The sequence below is a fragment of the Solanum verrucosum genome, unplaced genomic scaffold, assembly GCF_900185275.1.
Source record: "Solanum verrucosum unplaced genomic scaffold, falcon-dt-bn FXZP01000183.1, whole genome shotgun sequence".
Classification (NCBI taxonomy): Eukaryota; Viridiplantae; Streptophyta; class Magnoliopsida; order Solanales; family Solanaceae; genus Solanum; species Solanum verrucosum.
In genome coordinates, this window is record NW_026020430.1 from 1,183,460 (window position 1) to 1,206,054 (window position 22,595).

The 22,595-nt window shown below is 35.7% G+C and overlaps 5 protein-coding genes across 6 annotated transcripts in view; 2 read left to right on the plus strand and 3 right to left on the minus strand.

The window, feature by feature from the left end:
• The window catches only part of LOC125807478 (structural maintenance of chromosomes protein 3), a 142,860-nt gene that overhangs the window by 104,773 nt on the left and 15,492 nt on the right, over positions 1-22,595 (minus strand). The window lies entirely within an intron of this gene.
• Positions 1,902-7,250, plus strand: LOC125807445 (E3 ubiquitin-protein ligase RHF2A-like). Of its 2 annotated transcripts, none has more exons than XM_049487162.1 (9): positions 1,902-2,021; positions 2,699-2,830; positions 2,911-2,957; positions 3,922-3,984; positions 4,082-4,190; positions 4,284-4,678; positions 5,058-5,165; positions 5,279-5,618; positions 7,010-7,250. In XM_049487162.1, the coding sequence occupies exons 2-8, from the start codon at positions 2,699-2,701 to the stop codon at positions 5,583-5,585; spliced, it is 1,161 nt and encodes a 386-aa protein (XP_049343119.1). In that variant the 5' UTR covers positions 1,902-2,021; the 3' UTR covers positions 5,586-5,618; positions 7,010-7,250. The 2 variants fall into 2 exon arrangements, with proteins under 2 accessions (XP_049343119.1, XP_049343120.1); XM_049487163.1 differs by lacking the exon at positions 1,902-2,021 and adding an exon at positions 2,533-2,553.
• On the minus strand, positions 7,921-11,089 carry LOC125807477 (DNA-directed RNA polymerase II subunit 4). The gene is made up of 6 exons (XM_049487199.1): positions 10,957-11,089; positions 9,401-9,509; positions 9,000-9,077; positions 8,855-8,888; positions 8,686-8,754; positions 7,921-8,146 (listed from the first exon to the last, which is right to left on the minus strand). The coding sequence occupies exons 1-6, from the start codon at positions 11,003-11,005 to the stop codon at positions 8,069-8,071; spliced, it is 417 nt and encodes a 138-aa protein (XP_049343156.1). The 5' UTR covers positions 11,006-11,089; the 3' UTR covers positions 7,921-8,068.
• On the plus strand, positions 11,928-17,247 carry LOC125807447 (E3 ubiquitin-protein ligase RHF2A-like). Its single transcript, XM_049487165.1, has 9 exons — positions 11,928-12,083; positions 12,785-12,916; positions 12,996-13,042; positions 14,124-14,186; positions 14,282-14,390; positions 14,485-14,858; positions 15,265-15,369; positions 15,482-15,821; positions 16,981-17,247. Exons 2-8 carry the CDS (start codon positions 12,785-12,787, stop codon positions 15,786-15,788), a joined length of 1,137 nt encoding a protein of 378 aa, XP_049343122.1. The 5' UTR covers positions 11,928-12,083; the 3' UTR covers positions 15,789-15,821; positions 16,981-17,247.
• On the minus strand, positions 17,834-21,947 carry LOC125807474 (succinate dehydrogenase subunit 6, mitochondrial-like). Its single transcript, XM_049487195.1, has 3 exons — positions 21,679-21,947; positions 19,549-19,651; positions 17,834-18,088 (listed from the first exon to the last, which is right to left on the minus strand). The coding sequence occupies exons 1-3, from the start codon at positions 21,868-21,870 to the stop codon at positions 17,937-17,939; spliced, it is 447 nt and encodes a 148-aa protein (XP_049343152.1). The 5' UTR covers positions 21,871-21,947; the 3' UTR covers positions 17,834-17,936.

Sequence of the window (22,595 nt, forward strand, 5' to 3'; positions counted from 1 at the left end):
AATAAATGGAGTATAAAATGTAATTTATTTAATCATTTTAGTATATATCTTCCTTTTATTTTCTTCGATATATCTTCCTTTAGTGATAAAATTGGTATTTTTTTGGATATAACAAAAATGATATATTTTTTTATTGGTGTCTCACTCGATGTTTAATACGTATCATATTAGGATTAGACTAAATTCAAATTATTGTTCAATTATTGCTGTGTTTTTCTGCATAATTTTATTTATGAAATAGGAGTGGAAGAAAGAGACAAGTGATGCCGCGTCAGCATACATAGGGAATGGACACATTCAAAACACGGCTCTGATTCATATTTCGGCTGAATTTATGATATCCATTCCTCTCCTTTGACTGTCCAATTGCAATTTTCTTTTATTTTTCATACTTACTCCTTCTCATATTATTTATCTCAATGTGTTATTTTCGTTTTCTAAAAGTTAAATTTGATCAAAAATTTATTTATGAAATATTCAATCATTTTGAAATAAAATTTTATATTTGTAAACTATGTAAAAGACACTATAAGTTCAATAACTAAATTCAAAATAATTACTCATACCGTTTATCTTTACTTATCCATTATATTTTTTTGAGATATCCAACAATACTTGTCCAGTTTATAAAATTAATGAATAATTAACTATTTTGTGTCTATTTTACCATTGTTATTAAATATTCCATCCATCTCAATTTATGTGTTATATTTTGTATCTCGAGATTCAAATAAATCTAACTTTGATCGTAAATTTTTCATATAACTTTTAAATATTTGAGAGTGTCAATTATTGTGACTTATAGTACCCTTTGCAGAATTTACAAATATATGAATTTCATTTTTTTTAAAATGAAGATTTCATAGACAAATTTTCGGTCAAACTTAAACTTTTTGACTCTCGAAAAATAACATTATGGACCAACTATTTATAGAAAAGAATTACATATAAAAAGGGACGGAGGGAGTAACTAATAGGGGTGATTTGATAAAGTTATCTCTATCATTTATTGCTTCTTAATTTGTATGTCAAGTCAATAGTTGACAACTATTGTTGGACAAATGAAGTAAAAGATGTATAAAAAATTTACGGATATAAATTTATTTGAATCTCGAAATCCAAAAATGCCAAATAAGTTGGGACGAAGGCAATATTAATTAGAATATTATTAAAAATATTTATTGCATAATATTTTTCCCATTCATTTTTATTTGTTTATTATTTTACAATATATTTATTTTTACTATCATATTTAATATTTTTTTATATATTTTATCTTTTAACATTAATTAGTTAGATGTGTCAAGTCGAATGACAAATATAAATGAATGAAATAAGTATTTATTATTAATTTATAACATTTAAATATAATTAATTAACTTTTTAATATTATTTTAAAAAATAAGTATTTTATAGAGTAAATAGTTCATTTTGCTTGTTCGCTTTGATAGCCAAGCATCAGGCAATACTTTGATTTTTTAATTTGATGTTAAGAAAATTCACTTCTTGATACAAGATTTGTTGTCTTAAATCTTTTTTTAAATACCTAAATTTTGATATTCGAAATTGGGCCACTTGTGTTTTCTCCAATTTATACATATATTTTATAGCACATCTTAATATTCAAATTTACAAAATTTAACACTAATCTTAATAGAAAATAAAATAGAGCTAAAATATAAATATGAGTTTTACAAACTTCTAAAAGATTTTCAGCTTAAAATATTTATTTATATTCAATTATATATAGTAGGAGGGGTAAGTGAACTAAAGCCACATGTTGAGAAATAAAGCTCAGTTTGATTCATCACGCCAAAAAAGTACTTAATAAATATTAAAGAAAATAAGAAAAAGAAAGTATAAATAAATATATTTCTATTATAAAAAATAAATGATACATAATCAAAGGGAAAGTTCAAAGTCTTCCTCGCTTTTCCTTTCTGTGGCTACCTCTCAAAAAACCCAAATTCATCTGATCAATTTTTTGTTTGATCCTCCCTATTAGTTGAAGCTTCTTTGAGGTAAATCTTTGTTTTGTTAAGTTGATCAATTTTAATTTAATGGGTGTTTGAAATTTAGCTCTTTTTACTAATTGGAGTACTGGGTTCTTGTTTTCTTTTCCCTTTCCCCCCTTTTCTAGTTCAGATGATTGAATTTGCGTTTCTCTGATGTGGGTTACTTTTTTTTTTTGGAAAGGGATAATTAAATGAAGATTTTGATATTTGATATATGTTGATTATTTTAATTTTAAGATGGTGTTAGATTGTGTGGTGATATTTGGGGGTGGGGTGGGGTGGGGTGGCTCTTCTTAGTACTGGTGATGAGTTTGAGATGTTATTCTATAAATTTTGTTTGATAAAAATGGAATCTTGGGGTTTTTCTCTGAGATGTTGTTGGAAGTGTATTAATCAGTTATGAATTTTTAATCCAAGATAAAAAAAATTGGAAATCGATACGCGTTAGACGGGAAAGAAACTTAACTCTAGTGAGACATTGTATTGTCTCTATGTAGCATTTGATTTTCACCTGCAATGAAGTGGTCATATTACCAGTGTAAGTAAAAGCAGACAATTTGGTGTTGAGGGTTTTCTTTAGATTTTCTAACTTTGCATATGGGATTAGAAGTTAGAATGCTTGTTGTTTTCTTGGTTTCTTTATTAAAGTAGAGTAATGTTTGAAAGGTTTTATCTTTCGACAGATGGAGGAGGGCAAGATGTCTGAGGATATTTTGACTTCGGCTGCGGCATTTGTGGAAGGTGGAATTCAGGATGCCTGCCATGATGCTTGCAGCATATGTCTTGAAGAATTTTCTGATAGTGATCCTTCCACAGTATGTATTCTTCACATTATCCGGTATTAACGTGAACAGTAGTGCTTCATCATGGAGTAATATTATCTTTCAACTTGCAGGTGACAGGCTGCAAGCATGAGTTCCATCTTCAATGTATTCTAGAATGGTGAGTGAAACCGTTCTCTATTAATTAGATGTCTCATGTCTTAACTGTTCTTTCACTTATCTTTCTGATGCATAACACCTTTTATGACTTCCCCAAAAGATGACATTTTGTGGATTTTGATGGCTGCCTTAGGGCCTTTGTTCCTCTAATGCCGTAAAGATGAGTTTAAGGCTTTCTTGTGTAAAATTAGGATTCTCCATGGAGTGCCTCTGGTGGGAACATATAAGCTAGATAGGGCCTTTGGATTTTCCCTTTGTATCTGATATATTACTCTGTTGCCCAACTTTTGGATTCCATGGTTTTGTTGGAGGATTATGTGCTCCTATTGAACAGTTTGCTTGAAGATGTAAGAGAAAGGTGGTCATTTTGATTTCAGCATTATGATTCTTTCTGATAAGTAACACACCCATAAATACATAGTGCTTGATGTTGCTCAGTGATTGTGATTGTAGTGGAACGTAGTCGTAATTGATGACTCAGAAAAGGGTGTGACATCCGTAGTTTCTTCCATGATTTTTGGTGTTTCATCTCATCTGATCTTTTTACCGACTGCCCAGTCAGCAGGAGGAGGGGTTGTTCTTACTGTTGGTTTCTTGCTGTTTCTGTCTGGAATAGTAAAAGAGTGAACAACATAATGAAAAGTCACTTCTTGAATCACCAAAATCTTCTATTACCATTGAATCTGTTTGGAAGGTTAAATGCAAGTTGTGTTAATTGATTGAATCATGATTAAATTTGCTATTTTGTTATTAAAATTAGATAAAGACAACATTGGAGCATTTGATTTCGTACTTCTTATTTGGAACAAAGTTGTGTTCTTTAGAAATTGTCATGGAAGATAATCATTTGAAAGATTATGAGCTTTGGATCTTGATTGTATGTGCTGCAAACTGTGTCAAAAAGGCATGCATAGAGCTTTATTTCATAGCGAATATCCTGATAATTTTGAATGCATGTGTTGTAGGTGTCAAAGGAGCTCCCAGTGCCCCATGTGTTGGCAACCTCTCAGCTTGAAAGACCCTAACAGGTTCTATTTTATTCTCAAATCAGCCACTTGCTTATCACTCCATGATCTTCCTAAGTCCTCCTTCAAAGGCTTATTGATAAATGTGCTTCTCTTTCAGCCAGGAATTGTTGGATGCAGTAGAGCACGAGAGGAACATCAGGATGAATCCTCCTAGAAACACCACAATTTTCCACCATCCAACTTTAGGAGATTTTGAGTTGCAGCATGTTAGCATTTTTTAAGTCAACACAATTTTTTCTTCTTATAAGCTGTTTATGGTCCATTTTGTGACAAAATCTTGTGGCACATTTCTTTCACAGTTGCCGGTAAGCGCAACTGACTCTGAGCTTGAAGAGCGTATCATTCAGCACTTAGCTGCTGCCGCTGCCATGGGAAGGGCACGCCACATTGCTAGAAGGGAAGGTCAGCGAGGTAGGTCCTCAGCTCAAGGTCGTCCCCAGTATCTGGTGTTTTCAACTCATCCAAATGCTCCTGCTGCTGCTGCTGTTCCTGCTTCATCTTCTAACCAGAGGAGTGGGGGTGAACCCACTCCTGAAGTCTCGGTTTCTGGTCAGGATTCCCAGATTATTGCTGTTGGAGAAGGTTCGGGACAACTACTTTCTCAACCTCCTTCTTTTCAAGCTGATGAGGTTTCTGCCTCTGGGTCAGGATCAAATGCTGCTGTTAATCAACTTGGAACTTTGTCACATAATAGGTAATTTTGTTTGTCAGATTTGTCCAGAGTTTTGATGGCTTCCTCTTTTATTTTGCCGTAGATGAGTTACATATTATAGTCATGGGACTGGATCCTCCAAAATGGAATGAGTTCGTAATTACTACCACAAGAAAGCCACCACCCTCACCCTTATGAGTTGGGGCACAACATAAAGGCCTTCTCGTGTATGTTTCCCCTTTTTGATGGCTATCTTATGCCTCTTAATTCCCAATCACCATGAATGAAGAGTGCGTGAGCAAAGACTCAACATATCATAAATATTTAATTTTAAGAAAAAGGGGAAGAAGGGGAAAGTAAAGGACAAATGAGTCCACTCTATTCTCTTATTTGTGCTTATTATTGAGTTACCGTATTGTAGGAGGAATCCTTCTCAATCTTCTCCTAACAATCAAGACAGAGCCGGACCATCAGATTTTCAGTCTTTTTCAGATTCTATGAAGTCTCGGTTTAGTGCAATGTCAATGAGGTACGTGGAAACTCTAATATCATCTTTTCTCATTGTTCAGGTAACTTCTTAAACATCGGAAAATTTTAATTGTTTGCAAGTCTTATTTACTTGCTTTGATCGTTGTTTTCCAGATGCAAAGAATCTTTAACCAAGAGTTCAAGGGGTTGGAAGGAGAGATTTTTCTCTCGCAACAGTTCAACATCAGACAATGTTCCTGAACCTAGGAATGAAATGAGGGCAGCTGTTGCCACTGTATCACACATGATGGACCATCTGGAAACTACAGATAGCAGAACCAGTTCTGCTGAATCAAATATACTGGACGGTACTTTACCTGTCAGACATGCTGAGCAGCATATACCTGAGACTGATGATACTCATTCTATAAATGAGGATAACAGGCAATCCCCATGTGCTGCAAGTTCTGGTTCAAACTAAGTTTTATATGAGTTGAAGCATTTTCTCTTCAAGGTAACTTGTCTTCTTCTAAGATTTACAATTACTTTTGTCTCTCCACCCTACTCCAAACTCAAACAAGAAAAAAAGAAACAGAAAACAGAAATAAAACGAAGTGGGAGAACAGTAAGAAAAAATGGAAGTTTTTTTTTTCCATGGATACTACATGCTGATGGCTTTTGTGGTCTCCAATGAGTTTGGCACTTAGCACCTAGAGATATGATGATAGGAGCTGCTCCTTAAATTTCAAATGCATACACATTAGTCACATTGACACAGAAACCCTTTGTTGTGTCGAAGCAAGTTGCTATAGCCTATAGCAGTATACCATTGAGCACATTGACTGCCTTAATTGTCATATGGCTTCTGCTGCTTTCTGGCATATCCACATGACTAGAAAATATCTCTGTTATGAGATGTATATTTTGGTCAATATCCATAGAAAGAAACCATTGCTATTTTCAGGATAAACTTCTATCCTTATCTTTGTGTATTTCAGATGCACCAACAGAACTTGTAATTTTTGGAATAGAAGTGCAGTGGGAGGCTTGGACCAGATGCTAGAGTATTTTCTTTTGATTACAGTGGTGTACCCAGCCATCTTATGCGCACCTCGACTAATTCCATGGGGTACGTGCTACCTCCTACCAGCACAAGTACTGGGTAACTTTGCTGATCAAGGCTTGGACAGAGAGGAAAAATCACCTACTGTTTTATTTTCACTGGGATTTAAACCTGAAACGTCATGGTTATCATGCCTTTGAATCGACCACTAGGCCACCCTTGGGTACACATGCTAGATTCTGGACTCCTCCATATGTTAAGTCCTGGAATTCCCCATCACTATATCATGGAATATTTTAAACTTCTAAGAAGCTTTGGCTAAACTACTTCATTTGTATGCTAGGAATAATAGTAATGTGCAGAACTGCTCCTATGATGAACTTCATTTGGAAGTTCATACTTTTGTAGTGAATTGCTGTGACCAGATAGTTCATGGATAAGCTGATAAGGCAGACTGATAAATGCTAAGCTAAAATTTAAGAGTCTCCAAAGCTTTGCTAGTTTCACCATCATGAAGAACTTGCCAAACATTTCCATCTAGACAAATAATTTGTTCTGACCAGTGACCAATATCAAGTCCCATTAGAAGTGGTCTTACAAATACCACAGATAGACATTTATGTGTCTTCCCATGATTTCCTTTTAGTACTATTTGGTACAAACCAGATTCTTCTTCTTCTTCTTCCTCTTTATCTCTCTCTTGGCTGTTTGGAAGGACAGTGTCTAGGACCAAAATTATCTGCAATTTTCTTGCAATTCCATTCATTCTAATATAGTTTCTGGTTGTGTCTTCTTGATAAACAACACTATCTATCTATTACAATGAATTTGTCATTCTGCAGGTGGATACTCTTGCCAGCATCGATGATATATGGTGTGCATCTTATTGGACGTGTGGGGAAACACTAATCCGTTGAAGTGCAACACTGAATGTTAAGATATAAAGGGATGGATGTCATCATTTTGTCCAAACCGTGTATATGTATGATTATATAGATGTAAATTGACCCATTCTGGGTAGTAGTACTGATGACTTCAGCTGTTCTCTTTAATCTTACATGAAACCCTCCTTTGTAATCTTCATAGACATTGCTGGACAGTTACTTGACCAAGGTTTTCTTGGGATTCAGTTGCACCACATGTTCATCTTTAACAGACGTCAATTTTGAGTAAACGTTGAATTTGTATATTGATTAGACATTTTCCTGGTGCCTTCTATATTGTTTAGTTGTATGATTTATGATCGTATAAGTAGTCTTCATAGCATTATAGGCACTAGAACTTTACCTTATCAATGCCTTTTAGTGGTTTCATTCTTTTTCCTGCTATGTTTTTATTCAGAGTTGTGTATTGGCCTGCAAGTGGCCACACACACCAAAAAAAAAAACACAGATGAAACGGAAGGCCAGTCTAGTGGTGTCTAACTTTTGCTTTTTTTGTTGTTTCGAAGATGCAACGACTGCAATGTTTTTCTAATACAGAGTTCATTGAGTTCGAGTAGTGATTGAATATGGTTGTTTTGTGTTATGAATCACTCAAAAATTTCACTGATTGAGTGATCCCATCTCATTTTAAAAAAAAGACCCTCAGGACCCATAGCTAATTTTCCAATCAATGCATGCTCTTATTTGCCTTTCACGAAAGCGAAACAACAAACCTTGTATATCATTACAATAGTTTAAGTCCGTCTACCAAAGGATTGTGGTTACAACCAGCTACCAAAAGGAAAAAAATGTCCAAAGAGAAACGAGTTTTGTTTTCTTCCTCAATCAACAAATAGAGTTTTCAACATAATGCCAGAGCCCAATTTGCATTACAGAGCTGTTACTAATAAATACATGGTGGTACAGGCTCGGAAGCAGAGACTGCTGCAGCATAGCAAGACAAGCACAATGATAAGGCTACTCGAATTTCTTTATTAGAGAAAGGTCTGTTAGCATTTTCTCAATTGCTTCCTCGTCAAGTGCACGTCCTCTATTCTGCAAGCATGGAAGGGATGTCAGTTAGCCCGAGTTTATGAAAAGAGTAATAGGAGGATATATTGCTGGATGATTAGACTGTACAATTGGAAAAACAATTTTCTTTTTGAAGATTCACTGTCAGGCACATTTTCTAAAGAAATCTTTTAGACTTATGGTGAAATGTTACGATCACACACACTGATGTACAAGCAGCTCTGATTAGATTAATGTTATGCCTTTCTTAAACAAATGAAACAACAGATAATACATGGTGAAAAGACGAGGATCAATTTATACACCTCCAAAGTAAAAGACTTTTTTGGCAAAATTATTAGAACTTCCAAACCACCCATGAAATAAACTCTGGACGTTAAATCCCTCAAAGGACCAAGTAAGACAAAGAAAAGCTACCTAACAAGTGAAGAAATTGTTTAGGATGCCCATTTAAAGCATTTTGGATGTGTTGTCTGAAATTATAAAGTCCAGAAAGTACTACAACTCTAGTTATCTGCAATACAATATGTTCTTATGTAAGGTTGAATATCACGCATGAGTACCTTGATGGATGGGACCATGGCAATACCTTCCTCAACGGTTTCGGGGCAAAGATTCCCAAGAACACAGAGCTGCACAATATTCAAACTTATAAACTGCAGTTTCCATGAAGATATTGATGGTGGTACAAGTATGAAGTAAATTAGGAAAATTAAAAGAACAGATTCCTACCTCGAATTCAGCAAGTGGATACCTACTAAGGATCCTGAATCGAGGTTAAGGTTTACATTCTATAAAAGGACTAGTCATTGTAAATGCATAAATGTCAAAAAGAAATACTGAAGTTTTTCAATCTAAGCCACAGGTAGGAGGATACTCTCGAGCTTGTCTAACAGCATCAGGGTTCTTGTACCGACTGAAACGCTTCACATATTGCAGTGACTTTTCAAATACCCTGGAAGTCAAAGGTAACCAAACTTGAGAACATGATGGCTACGCACATGTTATCTCTTCAAAATAACATATTTAGATGTTGAAAGAGTATCACCATATCAGTTTGGCATAGTTTTCCTTAAGAATATTTCTTTGCATTTTGCCTATATATGAGCATGAAAATTTCACAAAGTGGTTCGCATAAATTGGAAAGTTGATATGGAGGAAGACAACAACTTATCACAGACACAGAATACCAATTATTTTGTACAGGTAAATCCAGCTTGCACTTAAAAATCTGAGCATTTAATGACATAACAGGAACATCTAGATTTATATACATACTGCGAAATCTGATTGGTAGGATCATCAGACATCTGCTGGAGCTGCTCATACTTGTGTTCAAGAATCAAAGCGACTTCACAGTTCATTAGACATTTGGCCTTCAAAAACTCTGAAACCGAAGTACCAAAAGAAGATAATGAACTTCATCAAGAGATGCTGTTTGTATGCATACGAACAGGAAAGAGACTACAGACTTTGCACAAGCTTTCACCATGAGTAATAGAGATAAGCTGGAGGGATGACAAGGGAGGGGGATCCATTTGATGATTGGGGGCACACACTTAACCACTTCTCTCCGGCTTGGCTGACTGAATATGTGACAGGAGAAATTATCGCCTAGTTTATAACTTTAGGCTTTAGTATGGACATGGACGAAGAAAATAAACTTCCCGTATAGACAACAGTTAGCAGAGTATCCTTATGTCAACTCTATTTCTCTCTCTCCACATGGTCCACATAACTGCTTAAGGAGTGACTTCCCAAGCTCTCCTCCTCACCCCTCTAATGCTTTCAGCAACTGATTAATATCTTCAGAGAAATTGACCTTGCCAAGCAAAGGCCAAAAAGATTAAGCACAGCTTCCATTTATCACCGCCTTGCAGTGGGCGAGAATTTCAACATCCTCTCCCATCTCTTCACACAAGACCCACCAACTGACAAGCATTCCTCTTCGTTTCCTATAATTCTCATCCATAAATATGGCACTCGAAGCAGCTGCCACATTAGAAAAAATGACCTCCTTTAGAGCTCTACTGCCCAATACTGTCTGGGTAGGAAATTGTCTGTTCCCCTGTGGGGAGATTTATCATCGACAGACTACCTATAGAACACCTCCCCTCCTCCCAATCTGTAAATTCATCCTAAATTTCATATCTCAACGAAAACGATGAATGCAACACCATTAATCTAATCCCCCTCCACTTCATGCCTCAGCAATAACCTCTATTGCCTGAAGCCCTCAACAATCCATCGAAAAACTTATATGGACAGCTGAAAACAATTCTGAAGTAACTAACCAAGGATAAAAGAAAAAAAGCTTTAAAGATGCTCATCACGATACAGATGCTAAATAGTTAAGTTAGACATACAGTGGAGCTAGGCAGTTTGAAGTTACTAAAGTCTATAAATGATCACCACATATGAACAAAAAACAATCTTGTTCTTGATCCAGAAAAAAGCAAAATGTAATATCAAGTCTCTTCTCATACACATTAAATCAATAAAAAGAACCATATGCACCACATAGTAGCCTCAGCCAGTTAACTATTTTATCCTGCATTATATTATTAAAAAAAAGACCCTAGAACCAATCCCAACAAATTGGGGAAAAAACACAATACTACACAACCCATTATAGGAAAAACAAAATCTTGATGAAAAAACTTGACTTCCCCTTGCCTTCATGGTTAAAAAAGAAAGAAAAAACCAATTTTTACGAGTAAATTGAAGAAAAAAAAAAAGATTTTTAAGTATAAAACTCAATTTCCAGAAAGTAAAGCAATTCATATAACAACGAAACCGATTCATAAAGTGTATTAAAGAGTAATCTTATTTACCATCACCAATTTTGAGCTCAGCGGCGTTTTCTTCTTCTTCCCCAGACATCTTGTACTAGAAAAATTGCTAAATGAAGAAGCCAGCCAACTATATAAAGGCAAAATTCGAGAATTTGGAATTTAGGTTAATGTCCTCGAATTTTATTATAATTATGGTTATGCCCCAGAAGAAATCCTCCTTCTAATCCAATAACATATTTGAATGTGGAAATAAAAATATTATTTTAAAAAAAAAAGGTAATAATGCTAAAAAATTTTTTTACTTCTTTTGAATTGAATTCACTTGATTGAAATAAGGACCATACATGATCAATAAGATCATGGTAATATATATTTGATGATTAATCAAATACTTAAATTCTCATGTAAAAATATAATTGAATCGAGTCAATAAAAATAATTTTCTACATTTAATATTATAATCAATAAAATGCATAACCAATTTATTAAATAATATTATTTATCAAGAATCAATTGTATTTTTTTCATCAAAATAAATAACTCTTATTTTATTTTTTAAAATCTGAAAAAAAAAACAAAAATCGAAATGTTAAAATTATTCATTCACAACTAATCAAAAATAATAAAAAGTATAATATATATTTATTTTTTTATTTAATCGAAATAGTGCCTTTTTTTCCTAGATATCCTTTTAAGTAGTTTGTTAATGTAATTTTCTTTTGCATTTGTCGTGTATTGTCTTAGTTTACTTTGAATTTTACTATTCTTTAAGAAATAATGATCAATATGAATAATTTATTACAATAATAAAATAAAATAATTTTTTTTTTTGATATGTCAAAATATTAGTAGTATTAATTTTTTGGTAACTCTAACTAAAATATTGTCCAAACTCCAAAGTGCCTACTAAACTTACCTTATAGGAAAGCTATTTTGGGCTCAGCCCTCAAAAAGAAAAAAGGGAAAGAAAGAAACCAGAAATAAATAAATAAATAAATAAATAAATAAAAATAGTAAAGAACAAATAATCAAAGGGAAAGTTAAAAGTCTTCTTCTTCCTCTTTGTCCTTCCACTATTTTCATTTCTGTGGTTTACCTTTCAAAACCCAAAATTCTTCTGACCAACTTGTTCTTTGATCTGCCTTATTCATTGAAATTTCTTTAAGGTAAGTTTTCAGTACTTGAATGGTTTTGTAAAATTGATTAATTTTACTTGTGGTGTCTGAAATTGAGCTTCTTTTACTAATTGGAGTAGTGGGTGGTTGGTTGCTTTTTTGAAAAAAAAAATCCATTTTTCTGTTCAGATTTTTGTGTATCTGCGCGATTTTGATGTGGGTTTCCATTTTTTAAATTTTTTTTTGGCTGTAGAGTGGTTTTGGGAAGAAGGGATAATATAGTGAAATTTTTGAATTTGTTATATGGTTTTTATTTTTATATTAAATTGTGGTGGGGGTTTCATTTAAACTCTTTGCAGTGCTGGGATTGAATTGTTGTTCACAACTTTGTTTAATTAACATGGAAATAAGAGGGTTTAGTCCCCTATTTGTTATTCTTTGAGCTGCTGTTGGATGCTTATTAATCAATTGTGAAACTCTTATCGGAGACCAGCAAACCGGTGAAACAGTTATTGCTATGCATATTAAGCTGAAGAGAGACATTGTTTGTCTCTGTAGCATTTGATTCTCACCTGTAATTAATTAGTCAGATTACCAGTGAAAGTGAGAGCAAGTAAGGTAATTATTTGGTTTTGAGGGATTTTGTTAGGTTTTTGTAAATTTGCGTATGAGATTATAAGTTAGAATGCTTATTGCTTTCTTGGTTCCTTTATTAAAGTTGAGTGATGTTTAAAGGTTTGATCTTTTGACAGATGGAGGAGGGGAAGAAGTCTGAGGATATTTTAACTTCGGCTGCGGCATTTGTGGAAGGTGGAATTCAGGATGCTTGCGATGATGCTTGCAGCATATGCCTTGAAGCATTTTGTGATAGTGATCCTTCTACTGTACGTATCGTTCACATTATCATATGTAATGAACGGAATGGGCTCTATCATCGAGTAACATAATGTTTTAAATTTGCAGGTGACTGGTTGCAAGCATGAGTTCCATCTTCAATGTATTCTTGAATGGTGATCCAAATGATTCCCTATTAATTAGATATCTCATGTCTAAACTGTTCTTTTCACTTATCTCAATGATGCATAACACCTTTTTATTACTTGCCCAAAAGATGACATGTTGTGCACATAGATGGCTGCCTTAGGGCCTTTGTTGTTCCTCTTGTGCTATAAAGATGAGAGTTGTAGGATTCAATGTGGAAAAATTAGAATTCCCTATAAAGTGCCACTGGTAGGAACCATAAAATGGACGTAGAGTATTTGGACAACGTCAAAGAGCAAAATACTGCAATTAAGAATGATATAGGGCTTTTGGAGTTTGTCTTTTTATGTGATATATTACTCTGTTGCCCAACTTTGTAGTGCATGGTTTTCTTAGAGGATTATATGCTCCTCTTGGACCTTGAAAACGTAGGAGAACAATGGTGACTTGATTTCAGCATTGACTCTTTTTTGTAAGTAGCCTGTCCATAAATAAACTGTACATTACGTTGCTCACTGCTTGTGATTAGATGATGTGGAATGTAATCACAATTGATGACAGAGAAAAGGGTGTCACACCAGTAGTTTCTTCCATGATTTTTGGTGTTTCATCTCATCTATTTTGTACCAGAGTTTCCACAAAAGAGTCCAGCAAGCAGGAGAAGGGAGGGGGATGGGGGTGGGGGGCTGTTGTTACTGTTGGTTCCTTGCTGTGTCTGTTAGGAACAATAAAAGAGAGCAAAAAATGACTCTTTTTTTTATATAAACAATAGAAGTGAGTTTTTGAATCACCAAATATCTCCTATTTACCATTATTCCAACCAAATCCTTTTGGAGGTTAAATATAAGTGTCTTTGATCAATGAAATCGTGACTATATCGCCTATTTCTGATACTAAAATTAAATAAAGATCAAGTTGGAGGTTTTTTTTTTTTAACAAAGTTCTATTCCTTACAAATTATATTTGTCACTGAAAATTATCAGTTGATAGATTATGAACTCTTTGGATCTCTGACTGTATATGCTGCAAATTTTGAGACTAAAAGGCATGAATGGAGCTTTATTTGACTGCGCTAATATCCTGAATAATTCTTGAACGTATGTTACACAGGTGTCAGAGAAGCTCCCAGTGCCCCATGTGTTGGCAGCCTCTCAGCTTGAAAGACCCTAACAGGTTCTGTCTTATCCTCAAATCAGCCACTTGTTTATCACTCTATGATCTTCCTTAATCCTCCTTCGAGGCTGTTGATAAATGTGCTTCTCTTACAGCCAGGAGTTGTTGGATGCAGTAGAGCACGAGCGAAACATCAGGATGAATCCTCCTAGAAACACCACAATCTTTCACCATCCAACTTTAGGAGATTTTGAATTGCAGCATGTTAGCATTTTTTAAGTCCACACAATTTTCTTCTTTCTATGAGCTGTTTATGGTCCATTTTGTGACAAAATCTTGGGGCACATTCCTTTTACAGTTACCATCAAATGCAACTGATTCTGAGCTTGAAGAGCGTATCATTCAACACTTAGCTGCCGCCGCTGCCATGGGAAGGACACGCCACCTTGCCAGAAGGGAAGGTCCGCGAGGTAGGTCATCAGCTCAAGGCCGTCCCCAATTTCTGGTGTTTTCAACTCATCCAAATGCTCCTCCTCTTGCTGGTGCTTCATCTTCTACTCAGAGGAGTGGGGGTGAACCCACTTCTGAAGTCTTGGTATCTGGTCAGGATTCTGCAATTGTTTCTGGACAGCCAGTTACTCAACCATCTTCTTTTCAAGCTGATCAGGTTCCTGCCTCTGGGTCAGGATCAAATGCTGCTGTTAATCAGCTTGGGACTTCCTCAATCAATAGGTATGTTTGCGTCTCAAACTTGATTCAGAGTTTTGATGGTTTCCTTTATTTTTTTAGCTCCATATGAGTTACAATGTTACACTTACATATTATAGTCATGGAAGGAATCCTTCAAAAATGCAATGAGGTCACAATTACTACCACAAGAAAGCCCTCACCCTCGCCCTTTCGAGAAAGGGGCACAGGAAAAATTCCTTCTTGTGGATTTTACCCTTTTTGATGGCTATCTCATGCGCCTTAATTCCCTTTCACCGTGTATGAAAAGTGGGAAAACAAGATGAATCATATCATAAATGTTGAATCTTAGAAAAGAGGGGAGAGGAGAAAAGTAAAGGCCAAGGGACAAGAAAAATATAGCTAATATATTCTCTTATTTTTTGCTTATTATTGAGTTATGGTATTGCAGGACTCCTCCTCAATCTTCTTCTAACAATCAAGACAGAGCCGGACCATCAGATTTTCAGTCTTTTTCAGATTCTATAAAGTCTCGATTTAGTGCAATGTCAATGAGGTATATGGAAACTCTAATATCATTTCTTATAACTCTTCAGATGACTTCTTAAACATCAGATAATTTATTTGCTTGTAATCCCTATTTACTTGTTTTGATCGTCATGTTATAGATACAAAGAATCTTTAACAAAGAGTTCAAGGGGTTGGAAAGAGAAATTATTCTCTCGTAATAGTTCAACACCAGACCATTGTGCCGAATCTAGGAATGAAGTCAGTGCAGCTGTTGCCACTGTATCAAACCTAATGGAGCATTTGGAAACAACTGATAGCACAGCCAGTTCTGCTGAATCAAATATATCGGAGGACACTTTACCTGTCGGCCATGCTGAGCAACATGCACCTGTGATTGATAATACTCATTCTTTGAATGAGGATAATAGGCAAGCCCCATGTGCTGCAAGTTCTGGTTCGAACTAAGTTTTGAATGACTCATAGCACTTTCTCTTAAAGGTAACTTGTCTTCTTCTAAGAGTTCCAATTCTTTTTAGTTTCTCTACCCTCCTCCCTTAACCCCCCCTCCCCCCCAAAAAAAAAAAATGAAGAAAGAGATGGAGAGAGATCCAAGACAAAAGTGGAACTGTACGAGGAAAAAAGATGGTTTCTCCGAGAATACTACATGCTGGTGGTTTTTGTCGTCTCCAATGAGTTTGGCTCTTAAGCACCCTAGTGCTTCTGGGTACGATGATAGGAGCTGCCTATTGTATTTAAAGTGCATACTGATTAGAGAGACAGAAAAGCCTTGTTGTGTCGAAGCAAGTTGATATAGTAGACCATTGAGCACATTGACAAACCTTAGTTGTTACGTGACCTCTGCCGCTTTTTGGAATAGCACATGACTAGAACCATATCTCTATTGTGAGATTTATATTTTCGTCACTGTGGACAGAAAGATACCGTAGCTATCTTAAGGTTGAGGAAAGACTTCTATTTCTTATCTTTGTTAATTTCAGATGCCCGACAGAACTTGTATTTGTGGTATAGTAAAAGTGCAATGCAAGGCTCGGAACACATGCTAGAGTTTTTGTACTCCTTTCATGTGTAAATTCCTAGAATTCCCTATTCATTTTTGTAACATGTTATAGTACTTTCTTGGTGTCAGACAGATAAAAAAAAATTGTTTATAGAAAAAACGAGAGTAGTGAGAACTGTGATCAACAAGAATTTGATGATGTGGACCGAGAGGAATAAGGAGTTTTAAGAGTGTTCCTATGACTTCCTTTTAGCACTATACCGAATTCCTTTCGTCAATTAGCAGAAGGTACCTTTCTTGCAAGAAATGCACTAGGTGTCCTCCTTTGGGCAAATCTTCTGGTGATCCTCCAGGAACCGAACTCCAACTTCTGGCAAGGAGGCTGTTTTCACACCTCCTTTTTATGGGGTTAAAAGTTAAATCGCAGTGCGGAATGATCCTTTTTGTGTAACTTCCTCCCTTTCTTGTTCTTCTTCCTCCCTTTATCCCTCTCTCTCTCTTGGGTGCTTGGAAGAATTGTGTCTAGGACCAAGATTTTCTGCACTTCTCCTGCCTTGTATTGTAACTTCTCGTTGTGCATCATCTTCTTTTCGTCAATGCAGTTATCTATTGATTACAATGAATTCCTTCCTCCTGCAGGTGGATACTCCTGTCAACATCAGTAATATATATGATTGCATTTTATTGGATCTGTGAACGCTAGTACGTTGAAGTTCATCACTGAATGCAGCCTCTGCTTCAATAAAATAGGAATATGGATCCCATCATTTGGTCCAAGCCGTATATATGTAATGATAATATAGATGTAAATTGTCCTGTTCTGGATAGTACTGATTAATACAACTGTTTTCTTTAGATTTTACAAGAACCCTCCTTTATAATCTTCGTTAAAAATTCTTAGATTAATTTTTTCTTGGGATCTAGTTACATTGCATTTTCACTTTTAACACAAGCCTCAATCTTGAGTAATGTTGAATGTGTACATTGATTAATCATTTCTTAGGTGCCTTTATTTCTGTTATGTTTAATTTTATGATCATATAAAGAACCTTCCTAGCGTTATAGGTACTAGAACATAAAAACTTTAAAATGGGTTCATTCCTTTTTCCTGCTAAATTTTTGTTGAGAGATTTGTGTATCGGCTTGCAAGTCGTTACACAAGATACATATGTAACGACTGGCAAATCAAGTGGTGAAGCATAGGATGTATGTGTGTATTGGCAGCAATGACAGACGTGTATAATACAACCAATGTGCTTACTTGGTTGTTGCATCGCGCGTATTTGTCTCAGATAAGCATACATACCAACCCTTGAATAGTTTAATTAACGGTTGTTCAGATGTTTAGATTTGGAATAGGAGAGAAATGAATTCCAACTTCGTACACACATTGATCTGTTCTTTTAAGGAAAACTGCCAGAATCTACATTTCTACTATAACAATTCAGTACGGAAAGATAATCAGTCAATCCCGGAGTGTCACTGGTTACAATTTGAACACTCTGATTGATTCTTATTCCTGAAAGAAGTTCATTGACATTTAACACCAAAACCAAACTTCAAACTGTCCTTCAACCGGGGATAAGATACGAGAATTACTGTCCTTCAACCTTGTTCTGCCACCATTCCATGAATTTAACCTGGGCAGCCATGGTGTCAAGCCTGTATAGCTGCAGCCAGTGGTTAGCAACTTCCTGTCCAAATGTCCAGCCAAAGACAGCGCCAGCTCCAAGAGACAGTGCAGTACCTACCGAATGGAACATCAATACAAAACAAAGTCAATCATCTTAAATAATTTAATCAGTCCAATGATTCTCCCAAACCAAAAATTTAATACACTAAAACCCATTCTGTTTTGTGTTCTCCAATCTCCACAAAACTTAGGGTGAAGTCTGATGTATGTTTAAGTACAAATAAGTTGCACAGACATCAAACCAGTTTTTTCAAGGCACTGAAAGTATAGAACCTGAACTGTATTAATTTTGAACAAAAAGGATCATAATGATTAAAATTAGTCAAAATACTACAAAGATTCCTAAAATGAAATTGTGTGAAAGTTGGTCTATGCAAGATTTGTTACTTTTTTCAGGTCGACCATGTTTGAACTTTGTTCACAAGGAAAATAAGGGGAATGCAATGTATCCTTACTGTTTTTCATCTGAACATGGGAAAAGATGAGCAAGTAATCAAAAAGAAAGATCAGAAGTTGCCACATCGGTGGAACATAGTTAAAATTTAACTGTAAAAGAACACAGAACAGATTTGGAGATGGCAACAGTCAATTTTAGCCCACAAGTATGCAGTCAGAGGTAGTCAAGGACGGAGCAAGAATCATCATGTGTACAGGTTTCTCATGGGGGACACATTTAGGGAAGATGATTAAATGGAATCTAATATACAACTTTCTTTCTAAGTTGCCCGGACTCGGGTGTGGGTGTCCGATACGGGTGCGGATCTAGAGGTCGGATCCTTCATGATCTAATATTTAAGATTCGGGGATATGGATCCATGTGTGGATACAAGTGCAGGGATTTGCCTAAAAATAGAGTTATAAAACCTAAATTATGAGAGATATTATGTGGAGAACTTTAGGAGAATCTTAGGAGATTAAAGGAAACGGAGTGACAAATAAACTTTTATATAAAAAGTATTCCATTTTCTTCAATTTCACCTTAACTTTTGTATTGATTATAGAAATCATTAAAACTGTTTAGACTTTCCCCATCGATTTTGGTCAAAGTACCCAAAATTGGTTGACCAAATCGGACACGGATCCCACACCCATGTTGTGTCGACACCGGGTGCGGCACCAAAAGGGAAGAGTCTGAGCAACTTAGCTTTCTTTCCTTTTGATTGGTGGAATCTAACATCTAACATAGAACTTAACACGTCAAATATTCTTTAACTCGAACATTTCGATATGAACACTTAACACTCTTAACATATATGATACCTAGAAAATACTTAACCTGTTTGCAAGACATCATTGATAATCATGTGGCAAAAGCTTCTAGTAAAATCAGATTCACAAAACATTTATGAATGAAGTTACAATCCAAGGTAACTAATTCCTGGAGCCTTTGGTTCTTAAAAGACTTTAATGCTCAAACATTGGGCAATGAATTAGTAGTAACATTATGACAGCAATGTGTGTGTGTGTTGGGGGGGGGGGGGGGGGGGGGGAGTGGGGAATTAAGTTCAACATACCATGCAAACTCCTGGAATACTTCCAAGTAACACCTGCAGTTGAAACAGCTCCAATAATGCCTCCTACAGCACTAATCTTTGCTGCTTCCCTAGCAGTCCTCAGCTGGAAAAAAAATAGAACATCAGCTCAAATTGGTCAAAGGCAAAAAAATAGAGGAATGGTTTCTGACAAACCGTACGGAAGCAGAAACAGTAGGATTATCAGAGGAGAAAAACACAAAAATATGCAATTTCTTATCATCTGACGTTAATATTCTCCTGTGCACAGTGACAGACTGACCAATAAGCAGTTTCATGCACAAGAGAAACAGAGAGAGACAACAAATGAATTTCATTGGAAGTAGTGGTAATACATCAATACTAGTTCCAAAAACCGTGTCCACCAGCTCAAATGGGGACATAAAGATGAACGAGGTTAAAGTAGATAAGCTGAGGTTCCGATAACTTCTCTTCTTATTCCTTTGGAGGGGTTGGTGTGTGAGGGGGGAGGAGAATCAACAAAAATTGGGGATAATCCCCAGAAGCATACTGGCAGAAATATTAAGAAGCTAGTTTCCATTTGTATGCCTACTTCTTTTTCTCATTCCCCCTCTCCCTGACTTCTCTCAAACTATTTGGAATAAGGGAAAAGGAGACAAACAAATAACAGTTTCAAAACTCTTCCCCTTTTTGTTTGCATGGATGGAAGAAGAGAAGAGAAAATGAAAAAAAGGAAGTTACCTCAACAACCTAAAACTATATTTGAACAAGATAGATATAGATAAGACTTTATGTTTACAAACAACAACAACAACAATATACCCAGTGTAGTCTCACTCAAGTGGGGTCTGGGAGGGTGGCGTGTATGCAGCGACAACTTTATGTTTCTCAAACTAAAGTAAAAAAAGTGTCGTTATTAACTTTTTTCTTGATTAGTATAAGTGTATTTATTAACTGCATATGCTCAAAAGAATTAGAAGGAAACATGGAAGGAGCCTGATAATGTATGCCCATAGCTGGTGTACTTTTCTTATCTACCCAGCTTACGAGTTTGGAGCATCAGCAAAAAATAGCACATTCTTGTGATCTTGCGTGCTCAGTGGTGCAGGTATGTGGACTTATATTTACTCTGAAAGAGATAGACAGGGCAAGAGTGATGGGGTCTGCAAGAAAGGGGAACTGTCTAGTGTCTATCTCTTTCTGAAGAGATATAAGTCAACAGCTCCTCAGGAGCAGGGTTCTCATAATGGTATAAGGCAAGATTTTTTTAGAGAGATTTAAATAGGAAGAAGAAGAGAATGACTGGAAAATCATGGCTATAGAAAAAAAAATTAGGAAGACAGTGAACGGAGAATCATTTTACTGGCAGAAATCTATATTTTCCGGCCAAAGCCGTTTCTGCACGCACTCAATTTCACATGGGAACACCATGTGCCATCTGAGCATTAATGGTTTTGTACACAATATTTGGCAACTTCAGGTGTTCAATAGGTCTCAGCTAGAGTTCATGTGTCTAAATGAAAAATAGTGTCAAGTATAAAGGGCAGTCAATGTACTTGGACCCTGCAGAATCTACTCCAGGTACAAATTCACCAACTATTAAGACAAGCTAAATTAGTAGATGACTGCAAGAAAAAGAAATGAAATTTCCGAATGAATTTTTGGCGATTGAGAATGCAACAAAGCCAAGAGATTTTCCAGGACACCACTCAATTCAAGAGTATCCCTGAGAAGATTACCTAAGCTAACTTCAGCTAGCACTATGAAGAAATGCACTTCAAATTTACCATAAATGCATGCCAGTGGTGAATCAATAAGACAAATTCCAGAGAAAGCATAAAGAATATAATCACAAAATCACCCAGCCAATCTAGAGAACCATATTCAAAGCTGAATTAAACACCCAAACTAGTTACAATCACAAAATCACCCAATCAATCCAAATTGAGATATACCCAGGAAGAAACTGCACAGCAATTGTCTCAATCGAAAATCTAACAGCATAAGCAAATTAACCAAAGGTATGGATCAAAGGAGACGAATCAAAGAGGACCCAGATGGATAAACGCCTAAATATATGTAAAAACACACAAATCAAATGAAAAGTAAGCATATGAGATAGATTTGAACGGGAAAAAAGAAGGAAAATACAGTGGGTCCGTGAAGTGGGTCAGAAGCAATGAATTCCTCGACATCAGAATCAGACCAAGAAGGGAGTGGCTTGTCGCGCTTGATGAACCTTGAATAGTTGTCCAAAAAGGAAAATCTCTCGCCCCAAAACTCCTTGTATCCTTCCCAATGCCTCCTCAGGAAGGACTGGGATGATGATGAATCCTCAGCCATTGTTAATCGATTTTAGAGCTCTTCTTCTTCTTCTCAAAAAGTGGTCCTTCTAGAATTATTCCTAGGTTGGTGTGATGAATGATGATACACTGATGTTGATTGCTCTTCCATTTCTGCTAGCCGCACCCGACCCGACCCGTATCTTAACACGTGGATAAGGGTCGCCGGGTCTGGGTCGGACTAGAGTGTGATTCTCCGCAATATCATTTTTTCTGCGACATAGATTCCGAAAAAAAAATTATTTTCTTTTAGGTTAAACAACCTAATTAAACACACATTATATCTATTATAATTATAATATAACAATATATACATTCAAATAACTACTTATTATCCTATTATCTAATAATCGTATATCAAATTTAAAGTGAGATACGTCTCTCTTTAAAATTAATCTAAAATATAGTCATTAATTACCTATCCATTTAATTTTCTCTATAATTAAATGCTTTCACTCTTAATTAGCTTTGTCTCTCCTAAATTTTCCCTCCCAGCTTCATCAACGATTTTGATGGTCGTACAAGTAGAAAGGCCAGCAAGCCCAGAGAAAAGGTGAGCATATTCATTAAAAAGTATGACATGTTTACCTCTCCATCCCTCTCATGGTTTTGCACTTCTACCGATCACCTCGTTTTGTAAAGTATGTTCCTTACTAATAGGTCTTGTTGAAAACTAAAAGGTTCTTATCTGCTACGTCTCATAAGAAATTTCTATAGAGGGTTCTC

What these genes read in the sequence shown, in the direction of transcription:
- LOC125807445 (XM_049487162.1), top strand. Translation starts at nt 2,699, where the DNA reads ATGGAGGAGGGCAAGATGTCTGAGGATATTTTGACTTCGGCTGCGGCA. An exon ending in CTGATAGTGATCCTTCCACA is followed by an intron (nt 2,831 to 2,910) that starts GTATGTATTCTT and finishes TTCAACTTGCAG; the next exon opens with GTGACAGGCTGCAAGCATGA. An exon ending in GAGATTTTGAGTTGCAGCAT is followed by an intron (nt 4,191 to 4,283) that starts GTTAGCATTTTT and finishes TTTCTTTCACAG; the next exon opens with TTGCCGGTAAGCGCAACTGA.
- LOC125807447 (XM_049487165.1), top strand. Translation starts at nt 12,785, where the DNA reads ATGGAGGAGGGGAAGAAGTCTGAGGATATTTTAACTTCGGCTGCGGCA. An exon ending in GTGATAGTGATCCTTCTACT is followed by an intron (nt 12,917 to 12,995) that starts GTACGTATCGTT and finishes TTAAATTTGCAG; the next exon opens with GTGACTGGTTGCAAGCATGA. An exon ending in AGCTTGAAAGACCCTAACAG is followed by an intron (nt 14,187 to 14,281) that starts GTTCTGTCTTAT and finishes CTTCTCTTACAG; the next exon opens with CCAGGAGTTGTTGGATGCAG.
- LOC125807474 (XM_049487195.1), bottom strand. Translation starts at nt 21,870, where the DNA reads ATGGCTGAGGATTCATCATCATCCCAGTCCTTCCTGAGGAGGCATTGG. An exon ending in ACCCACTTCACGGACCCACT is followed by an intron (nt 19,652 to 21,678) that starts GTATTTTCCTTC and finishes TTTTTTTTCCAG; the next exon opens with CTGAGGACTGCTAGGGAAGC. An exon ending in GTATTCCAGGAGTTTGCATG is followed by an intron (nt 18,089 to 19,548) that starts GTATGTTGAACT and finishes TCCATTCGGTAG; the next exon opens with GTACTGCACTGTCTCTTGGA.
- LOC125807477 (XM_049487199.1), bottom strand. Translation starts at nt 11,005, where the DNA reads ATGTCTGGGGAAGAAGAAGAAAACGCCGCTGAGCTCAAAATTGGTGAT. An exon ending in TGAGCTCAAAATTGGTGATG is followed by an intron (nt 9,510 to 10,956) that starts GTAAATAAGATT and finishes CTTCGGTTTCAG; the next exon opens with AGTTTTTGAAGGCCAAATGT. An exon ending in GCTGTTAGACAAGCTCGAGA is followed by an intron (nt 8,889 to 8,999) that starts GTATCCTCCTAC and finishes ACCTCGATTCAG; the next exon opens with GATCCTTAGTAGGTATCCAC.